General features: G+C 48.4%; 1 protein-coding gene across 1 annotated transcript in view; it reads left to right on the top strand.

Moving 5' to 3' along the window:
• XRCC1 (X-ray repair complementing defective repair in Chinese hamster cells 1) overlaps positions 1-10,578 on the top strand; it is a 24,463-nt gene that overhangs the window by 6,245 nt on the left and 7,640 nt on the right. The window contains exons 3-7 of the mRNA XM_012653402.1: positions 3,407-3,517; positions 8,837-8,995; positions 9,930-10,004; positions 10,101-10,212; positions 10,388-10,576. Coding sequence (XP_012508856.1) covers positions 3,407-3,517; positions 8,837-8,995; positions 9,930-10,004; positions 10,101-10,212; positions 10,388-10,576 — 646 coding nt within the window. The remainder of the gene's footprint in view (positions 1-3,406; positions 3,518-8,836; positions 8,996-9,929; positions 10,005-10,100; positions 10,213-10,387; positions 10,577-10,578) is intronic.

Genomic DNA, 10,578 nt, shown 5'->3' with positions numbered 1-10,578 from the left:
AAAAAAAAAAAAAAAAGAATACTAGGGAGTGCATGTATGTATTTAAAGTAGAAGTTTTATATGCAGTAAGAATCATTCATTTAAAATGCAAATATCTACACCATACCAGATGTAAGACCTGTGCTTTCTATTGTGGGAGAGGTGAAGGATGTTGGATTTTACCTCGGGGATTGGAGGAGAAGAGTTGAGAAGAAACGTTGGCATTAGACAGTGCTTTGAAGTCAGGCAGTTGGGTCCAAATTGCCCTGATTTAACCTGCCTGAGCCTCAGTTTCCCTGTCTGTAAAACCAGAGTGGTACTAGACCCTTCTACTTAAAGTGATTTTGAGGATTCAGTGATGCCTAGGCCAGGAAGAGCTTAGCTAAGTGTAGTAGACTTAATAGTGGCCCCCAGAAGATGTCTACGTCCTAGTGCCCAGAACCTGTGAATGTCTTACTTTAATGGCAAAAGGGACTTTGCAGGTTTGATCCAGTTAAGGATCCCGAGATGGGGAGAGTGCCCTGGATTATCCAGGGGGCCTCAGGTAATCACAGGAGTCTTGTAAGGGAAAGAGGGAGGCGAGAAGGCCAGACGCAGAGAGAGAGTGTGAAGGCCGGAGCAGAGGTCAGAGTGATGCCGTCGCTGGCTTTGAAGACGGGGAAGACACAAGCCCAGGACAGCAGGAAGCCTCTAGAAGCCAAAAAGACAAGGAGACAGATTCTCCCTTAGAGCCTCCAGGAATATAGCCCTGCCCACACCTGGATTTTAGCCCAGTAAGATGCAATTTCAGACTTTTGACCTCTAGATCTGTAAGATAATAAATTTGTGTTGTTTTTAGCCATTAAGTTGGTGGTAATTAGTTACAAGAGTGATAGGAAATGAATATACCAAGCCCCTGGCACACAGTGAGAACCCAAAAATGTCAGCCTTGATGACCCCCTTGTGCCTAGTGGGGACACTGAGGCAGGGAACAGAGAAGTGACTCAACGGAGCCCCTTGGCGAGGGAGGACAGAGCTGGACTTACTACTCAGGTGGTATTTATTCCTTTGGCAAATGGCTGTTGGGGTCTGCCTGTCTGTCCATCCATCTGCCTCATCAGGAGTGTGTTGAAGACCCACTGTGGTAACAGTATCAGCTGCTGACCTTTACGGAGTGTGTGCTCTGTGCCTGGCCCTACTCCGCGGACTGTGCATGTATTCCTCATTTGAATCTTCACAACAACTTTATGAGATTGAGGTTGTTACTGTCTCCATTTTACAGGTTAGGAAACAGGCACAAGAGGTGAAATGAAGCCATTTGCTCTAGAATCGTACAGCAGGAAATCAGCAGAACTGGGAAGGACCAGACACTGTTCTTGACATTGGGAACACAGCAGGCAACAACTCAGACATTGTCCCTGCTGCCCCCATGGAACTTAAAAGTCTAGTGGGGGAGACAGGTGCTACACAAATACACACAAAGCTGGGCATAGTGGCACGCACCTGTTGTCCCAGCTACCGGGGAGGCTGAGGCAGGAGGATTGCTTGAGCCCAGGAGTTCAAGGTGCAGTGAACTATGATTCCGTAACTGCACTCCAGTCTGGGCGACACAGCAAGACCCTGTCTCTAAAAAAAAATTACAAATACAAACAAAAAAAAGTGTGTATTACCAGGTGGTGGTATGAAGAAAAATAAAACTGAGTTAGGGGACAGAGAGTGGCTCCTGGTAGGCGGAGAGGGAGGCTACTTGTTGGGTCTGAAGAGGTGACAGCTGACATCTGACCCAAGCGATGGAAGGTGGCAAGTCAACCATGGGAGGGTTTGGGGGAAGAGGGGCCCAGGCAGAGGGGACGACAAGTGTAAAGGCCCTGAGGTAGGAGCCAACCCGTTGTTGGCACAGAAGGGAGGCTGATGTGGCTGAAGGAGAGTGATCGAGTGTGGCAGGAGGTGGAGCAGTCACACTGGGGCGGCTTGCGTGCCTGGGCAGCACCGCACCGCCCAGGGCCCAGGGCTGGAGCGTAGTGGAGGCAGGAGTCAGCAGGAGGCCAGCTGGCCTCAGCCTCGGGAAGGCCCTACCCTGTGCGCCACCTTTCTCCAGTGGCGTGGCGGAGCAGCACGCAGGACTCTAGCCATCTGTCTGGGTCTGGCTTTGCCACCCACCAGCTGTGAAGTTACATAACCACTTCCTTCCTCCATTTGCTCATGTGTAAAATGGAGATAATTATAGCACCTGCCTGGCAGAGCTGTTGCGAGGAGAAGAGTACGAGTCTGGCACATCGCGAGCACTCAGATGTTGGCTGCAACGGTAGTTATTCTGTCATCTCCCTTCAGAAGGAAAGTTATAACAGCCCCCCTCCAAGGAAACTGCTACTCCGAGACATGGGTTATGTCACCTAGGGTTGCACAGCTTGGAAATGGCAGGGCCGGATTTGAGCCCAGGCCTGCCTCACCCCAAGTCCAGGTGCCTCCCTCTCATACAGCGATGTTCCTGTGTGTAGTAGTGCGCAGGTGATGTCTTGGTGACCTCCCGACTGGGAGGTGACAGAGCAGATTGGAACATACGATTGTCCTAGGGACAAGGGAGGGCAGCGTAGGATGGTGGACTAGGTACCTTTGAAGTTTGTAATAACTTGTCATTCTAGAATCCTAGTGAAAGAGCCCCAAACTGGAAGGCAGGAGACTTGCCTCAACTGTTCCTAACTGCCTCCCACGCCCGTACAGCTTTCTGCGCCTTCAGTTCTCAGGCAGGAATGACAGATTGTTTGAGTGAAGCCCTCCTACAGATAGCTCTTTTCTTCTTTCAACAAATAATTATCGAGCATCAACTAATAATGCCTCCTGATTGACAGTGGTTAAGTGTCATGCCATGTCATGCCATGTCCTATGGCCATTATTTATGTGCATGATCCTGATGATCATCCCCATTTTACAGATGAGAAAACTTAGGCTCTAGAAGGTTAGGTGGCAAGGCCATTCAGCTTGCGTAGAGCTGGGAGTCAAACCCAGGACTCGGTGGTGAGCAAAACTGGACAAAGCCCTGCCCTCAGGGAGCTTCCATGGAGTCCTTTGCACACGCGGGTAGGGGTGGCATGTGCTGTTTATCCGCATGATGATTTGAATAAAGTCCTAACTCTGGCAAGTGTTACCAAGGAGAGCGCCATGGCGGCCTGTGATAGGCCAGTCCGGTGGAGTCTGTAGAGTCAGGGAAACAGGTGTGCAGGGGGTGGGGGTGTGCGCGTTCATTCAGTGAATCTTTTTTAAGCTCCTGCACTGTGCCATGCCCTCTACTGCATGCAGGGGACACGGTGGCACCAATCAGCTCTGGTCCCCACTGTCACAGAGTTGACATTTCAAGACACAGGGTGGCCCAGATGGGACTTATCCTCGGGTCCCACGGTGAGCCCAAGACAGAGCAGGCACTGACAGTGGCCTTTGTCTCTGCCCGCAGTTGGAGAAGGAAGAGCAGATACACAGCGTGGATATTGGGAACGACGGCTCGGCCTTCGTGGAGGTGCTGGTGGGCAGCTCGGCCGGGGGCGCCGGGGAGCAAGACTATGAGGTAAGCGGGGCGGTCACACAGACCCTGTGCTGCCCTCTGGTCCACACGCCCCCATCATTGTCTCCCTCAGGGCCTCTGGCGGGGCCAGGAGGTAGAGGGGAGTCACACCTGACTGATCCGCTGCCCTCTGGAGGATCGCCCAGCGTACAGAGGGCACAAAGGACACATACAGGGTGGTAAACTTCTCACATCAGGGGAGAGACTGAGTTTGCGTCACAGCTTGTCACACAAATTTATGATCTGATGGTTCTGGAGGTCAGTAGTCTAACATCACTCTCACTGTGCCGATACCCAGGTGTGGGGAGAGCTGCATTCCTCCGGGAGGCTCTGGGGGAGAACTCATTTCCTTGTCTATTGCAGCCTCTAGAGGACCCCTGCCCTCCTGTGCTCGGGCCCCTTCCTTCATCAAAGCCAGCACCGCTGCTACTCTAGCATCTGCTTCCAGCGTCACTTCTCCAACTCTCACTCTCTTGCCTCCTTCTTTCTTATAAAGACCCTTTCTTTTTTTTTTGAGACAGAGTCTCACTCTGTTGCCATGGCTAGAGTGAGTGCCGTGGCGTCAGCCTAGCTCACAGCAACCTCAAACTCCTGGGCTCAAGCGATCCTCCTGCCTCAGCCTCCCAAGTAGCTGGGACTACAGGCATGCGCCACCATGCCTGGCTAATTTTTTTCTATATATTTTAGTTGTCCAATTAATTATTTTTAGTAGAGACGGGGTCTTGCTCTTGCTCAGGCTGGTTTCGAACTCCTGAGCTCAAACAATCTGCCCACCTCGGCCTCCCAGAGAGCTAGGATTACAGGCGTGAGCCACCGCGCCCGGCCTCCTGGCTAGTTTTTAAAAAAATTTTTTAGAGGTAGGATCTCACTGTGTTGCCCAGGCTGGTCTTAAACTCTTGGCCTCAGGTGATCCTCCTGCTTCAGCTTCCCAATTTGCTGGGATTACTGGTGTGAGCCACCACACCCAGCTCTGTAGGTGATCTTTATGTCTTAATAGTAAAAGTATATATGAAAACTATGTTGTGTTGGGCTTCCAACATTAGTCTTCTTTAAGATTCTCTTGGCTATTCTAGATCCTTTACATTTGTTTTCATATAAATTATAAAACCAGCTTGTCAATGACTTTATTCCTTTATTTCAGACCTACAGAAAAGTTGTAGAAATAGTACATATGCTCTTCACTGAGACTCCCCAAAGTTAACAAATTTGTACATACTTTTTTCTGAACTAAGAGTAAGTTGTATACACGATGCCCCTTTATTCCTGCAAACTGCAGTGGGTATTTCCTAAAAGCAAAGAAATTTTCTTTCTTTAGTACAATTACCAAAATTAGGAAATGAACATTGATACAATACTATATCACCTGATCTCAGACCTTATTCAGATCTCCGTCATTGTCCCAATAATGTTCTTTATAGCACATCATTACAGCAAATCTTTATAGCATAATCATACATTGCATCGGCTTGTCACATCTCCTTGGTTTTCTTTCATTGACAACAGTTCCTGTGACTTTCTTTGTGTTTTGTGCCATTGACATTTTTAAAGAGCAGAGGTCAGTGATCTTTGTCAAATGTCACTTACTGTACAAAATGTCTGGTGTTTCCTTGTGATTAAATTTAAATTTAGGTTACACACTTTTGGCCAGAATACCACAGGTGTGACATTGTGTTCTTTTCAGTGCAATATACAGTTGATGTTTGTATATTGACTTTGTATCTTGTGACCTTGCTAAATTCACTTACTTTTGACCTCTTGTGTCTTGCTAAATTCACCTATTAATTCTTGTAATTTGTGTAGATTCTTTGCAATTTTCTGCATAGACAATCATGTCATCTGTGAAAAAAGACAGTTTTTTGTTTTCTTTTTCTCACCTTGTCACACTGACTAGCTCTCGTTCAGTGTTGAATAGAAATGTTGAATAGAAGTGAAATCAGACATCCTTGCCTTGTTCCTGATCTTAGGGGCAATGTGTTGAGTCTTTCACCATTAAATATGATGTTAGCTGTAGGTTGTTTGTTTTTTAGAGATATCCTTTGTCAGGTTGAGGAAGTTGTTTTTCAGTTTGTTGAAAGCTTTTTTTCCTGAATGTGTATTGACTTTTATCAAGTGCTTTTTATGTTCTACAAGGTACACTTGAATGAGTAAGTTTCCCTATAACAAACATTATTTTTCTTCTCAAGGTTAGGTAAGTCAACAGTCTTTGGGACTATTATAAAAAAGTTCTCTGCTCCTCTTGGTGAATGTATTTAAGTCAGAATTCTACTTTATAATGACACAAACAGAGTAAATGCATTTTTAGCTAAAATTTTGTCACATCTGTTATGTGAATTTCTTTGCCTTTGCTTGTCTATCTAGCAAGATGCAATGGCTAGGTGTATTAGTCAAGGTTCTCCAGAAAGACAGAACCAATAGGACATAGATACAGATATATAAGAGAGGATTTATTGGGGGAATTCACTCACATGATTATGGAGGCTGGGAAGTCCCACGATAGGCCGTCTGCAAGCTGAGAACCAGAGAAGCTGGTAGTGAGGTTCTGTCCACGTTGGAAAGCTCGTAAACCAAGGAAATGGTGTAACTCTCAGTCTGAGGTCGCTGGTGCCAAGTCCCAGAGTCCAAAGCCAAAGAACCTGGAGTGCGGATGTCCAAATTCAGGAGAAGGACATCCTGCTCTAGAAAAGAGAGAGAAAATTCACCCTTCTTTTGCCTTTTTGTTCCATCCAGGCCCCCAGCCGATAGCATGGTGCCCGCCCACAGTGAGGGCAGATCTTTCCTACTTAGTGCACTGACTCTCACACATCAGCCTCCTCTGGAAACACTCTCACAGACACACCCAGAAACAAGCTTCACCAGCTGTCCAGACATCCCTCCATCAAGTCGACACCTCAGATTAACCTACACTAGGTGAGGGTTTTATCTTTTTAAGGTCTGAAAACACCTATGCCAACAGTTTCCCATTCTTTCAAGGTTTGAAATTAAACTTCTGCTGGAGTCTCAGGTTTCTCTTACAACTTGTAGCTAAGACTGAATTAAAGACTCTTGGGCTTATAATATTTGGTTTCCAGCCAGAAACTAGATATAACTGGAAGCACCAAGAAAGAAAAGGAAAAAGGGCAGAGTGAGGCCGGTCAATGTTGATGTCACCTACGAATCATTCTTCGAATTCTACAAAGGAAATTCATAAGCTTTTGAAGTTAATGCAGACTAAGGATTAAAGGTTTAACTCCAGAAGCTTAGACAGTGTTGGATAATATAAGTGTGACAATCAGAGTCATTCTCTCTCTCTCTCTCATTTATTTATTCATTCATTCATTCATAGATGGGATCATGCTTTGTTGCTCACAGAGACATATATATAGTTAATTATATTCTGCATTCTTCTCAGCAAAAGGCTTTATTTTCTAATTTTACAAATTTCACAGTATGAGCCGGGTATGGTAGCGCATGCCTGTAATCCCAGCTACGCAGGAGGCTGAGGCAGGAGGATCGCTTGAGACCAGGAGTTTGAGGTTGCTGTGAGCTAGGCGTCACTCTAGCCTGGGTGACAGAGTAAGTCTCTGTCTGAAAAAAAACAAAAAACACAACAAATTTCACAATATGTCAGTTAGAAAAGAGACCAAGCTGAAAATATTAAGTGGTCCTATGTCCACAGTGCTGTCTGATGGCAGGGCAAATCCTTTTTGGAGGAAGGTACTTCATAGCAGGTCCTCAGAGAATTCCCACAGACATGTTCCCAAACAACAGAAGTTAATGATTAAAAATACACACATATGCCCCCCATGAGAACACAAGCTGCCCTGACTTAGGGTCAGCAGATACTGTACGTTGTAAACTTATATGCACAAAGGCTACATATATTGAAATTAAAAGATATAATATTTAAAAAATATGTTTAGGCCGGGCACGGTGGCTCATGCCTGTAATCCTAGTACTCTGGGAGGCCGAGGCGGGAGGATCGCTTGAGGTCAGGAGTTCGAGACCAGCCTGAGCAAGAGCGAGACCTCGTCTCTACTGTAAATAGAAAGAAATTAATTGGACAGCTAAAAATATATATAGAAAAAAATTAGCCAGGCATGGTGGCGCATGCCTGTAGTCCCAGCTACTCTGGAGGCTGAGGCAGGAGGATCGCTTGAGCCCAGGAGTTTGAGGTTGCTGTGAGCTAGGCTGACGCCACGGCACTCTAGCCCAGGCAACAGAGCAAGACTCTGTCTCAAAAAAAATAAATAAATAAAAAAATAAAAAGTACGTTTAATAGTTCAAAGAAATAAATGAAAATATTGATGGTATGATGAAGGAACAAATGATAGTCAAAATTGACCAGGCAATTTTGAAAAAGAGTGGGAGGGCTGTGTGCTCCACACCAAGGGATGAACCAACACAAGTTATCTTAACAGAGAGAATTTAATATAAAGAACTAGTAACTAGGTGTTACTAGAAGACTAAGGTATGACTAAGAAGCAACAGCAGAGGGCAGCTACCACTGGGAGAACAAAGGACAGAGGTTGGAGTTATTGGAATTAGGTGTTAGAAGCCCCAGGAGCTGAAACTCAAACCCCGAGGGGGTGTTGCTCTTGCCCCAGGAGAAGGGGTGCAGGAGGCCAGAGCTGCAGGTGTTGGGACCTGCAAACTGGATTCATCCGCTGCTGCTGCGAGGAGGAACCACTGCACAAGCAGAAGCGTCCCTGGGGTGATGCTCATGGGATCTGCAAATGCACGAGCAGCAGCAGGTCCTTCTCCGCCCGGCAGCCTTGTAGCCTCTCTCTGGCTCCCCCTGTTGGCAGAGCCTGATAAGGAGCAACCAGCAAAGCAGAATTTCAGGTTGCCAAGTCCAGGCCGGGATCACAGAACTGAATGTAGAGGGTGGGTTTGGGCTGAGAAACAATAATTAACACAGCTCCCTTGCGTCTTTGGATTCTGTCCTCTCGTTTCTGGCCTCCAGTAATTACTTTTACCTTTCTGCTGACTCACCCGTGCATTTCCAAAAGGTGTCTGAATATCGTGCCAGTCACTGTGAATATTCTCTGCTGCGAAAGTTCCTTAGGACACGTAGCCCCCCGCGTTGCCAAATATGAAGACATGTGGAAGAATTTGAGAAGGATTGTTCATATCTGGAGGTTAGAAAGATCCTTCTGGGCCCTGTGTCAGAGCAGGACTGACTGGAGGCCCAAAACGGAGGAAAGGTCTAGAGACGTCCAGGCCCTAGCTGGATTCTGGTGACGCCCGTCCCCTACCTGGGCCCTCTGCACTCTGCCCCAGCCCCTAGAAGGTGACATCTAAAGCCTGCCCTGGTTCCTATTCACTGTGCCTTCTCCCACCCAGGTCCTTCTGGTCACCTCATCTTTCATGTCGCCTTCTGAGAGCCGCAGTGGCTCAAACCCCAACCGAGTTCGCATGTTTGGGCCTGACAAGTTGGTCCGGGCAGCAGCTGAGAAGCGCTGGGACCGTGTCAAAATTGTTTGCAGCCAGCCCTACAGCAAGGTACCTAGGGTGGGTCCTGGGGTGTAGAATCCTTGGTCCTGGACAAGGAGGGAACGGAGGGGCCAATAACGAGTCCCAGAGGGCTGGAAGGAGTAGACAGCTGGTGTCCCATGGGATTATATCGAGGCTGGGTCCCTGTGTTCCCTGAAATGGGTTTGGGATCCTCCCCATGGTGAGAAGCTTCGTGTCCTGGAGGGAATCTAGGGAGCGTGAATTGTCGCATGTCAGAGGGAATTGGAAGAGGGGGCAGCTGACTTGTTAGAGAAGTGGTCCAGTAGGGTGGGCCTAGTAGTTAAAGTCATGAGATCTGGGGTCTGACCACCAGGTTGAAATCCTGGCTATACCACTTTTCAGCTGTGTGATCTTAGTTAAGTGACTTACCCTCTCTGGGCCTCTGTTTCCTGATCCTTATTGGGTTACTGTAGGTGAAGGAATGCAGTGTTTGGTAACAGTGAGCCATGAGTATCTGTTGGTGCCACACAATAGAGGTACACTTCCCGCCCTTGTAACTGTCCTGGGGGGTGTTTATCCTGTCAACTGGCTTCTCTTCATGAGGTCATCTGGGGACCCAAGCTTCTCCCATTTTCTGGGTCCAGCCAGCAGTTGTGGGGAAGAGCCTGGAGCATTTCTGTGTCCTGGAAGGGGCACCCAGCACTCGCCCCATTCCATAGGCAGGAGTCTGGACATGGGGCAGTAGGTTTGCGTGGACGCCCAGAGACTTTGCCAGTAGCAATGAGGCTGAAGCAGCTAATGCGTGTAAAGGGCTTAAAGCCAAGCCTGACTCAGAGTTAGGGCTCAGTAGCGACAGCTGGATATTATAGTTGTCATCAGGGCACCTCCTGAGACACGGATGTCCGTGAGAAGGAAAGAGCCAGACAGGGGTTTCCCTAAGTGGAAGGGTCTTGGGGCCCTAACTCCCACCCCTCATTTCCAGGACTCCCCCTATGGCCTGAGTTTTGTACGGTTCCACAGCCCCCCGGACAAAGATGAGGCAGAGGCCCCAGCCCAGGTAAGATCCACCCGCCACCCCGCAGAGCCTTCTCCTTGCCTGTTCACCCCCACCCGCCAGCAGCCCACCCACGGCACTGACCTTGTGGGACCTTAGAAGGTGACAGTGACCAAGCTCGGCCAGTTCCGTGTGAAGGAGGAGGATGAGAGCGCCAGCTCCCTGAGGCCAGGGGCGCTCTTCTTCAGCCGGATCAACAAGACGTCCCCAGGTGAGGACGGAAAACCTGAGTCTGAGTGAGCAGAGGGTTGAGACCCAGACTCCTGGGTCTGAGGGAAGAGGGGCTGGAGGCCTGGACTCCTGGGTTTGGGGCATAACAGCCTCATAGATAGGAGTGGAAGGGACTTGGGGCCCTCTCATCCTGGACCCACTTTCTCCCTTTGCAGCCACAGCCAGTGAGCCAGCAGGGCCCAGCTATGCAGCCGCTACGCTCCAGGCCTCTAGTGCCATCTGCTCAACCTCGCCAGTCTCCAGGGCAGTAGGCGGCACCTCCAAGGTGAGATCATCACACTCTAGTGGGGGGAGGAGGAGAGAAGCTGGAGGCCTTAACCTATCCCCACCCTCTCAGCCTCAGGAG

Source organism: Propithecus coquereli, unplaced genomic scaffold, assembly GCF_000956105.1.
Source record: "Propithecus coquereli isolate 6110/MARCELLA unplaced genomic scaffold, Pcoq_1.0 Scaffold42, whole genome shotgun sequence".
NCBI lineage: Eukaryota > Metazoa > Chordata > Mammalia > Primates > Indriidae > Propithecus > Propithecus coquereli.
Note: the sequence above shows the minus strand (reverse complement) of the source record. Positions and strands in the feature narration are given on the sequence as shown.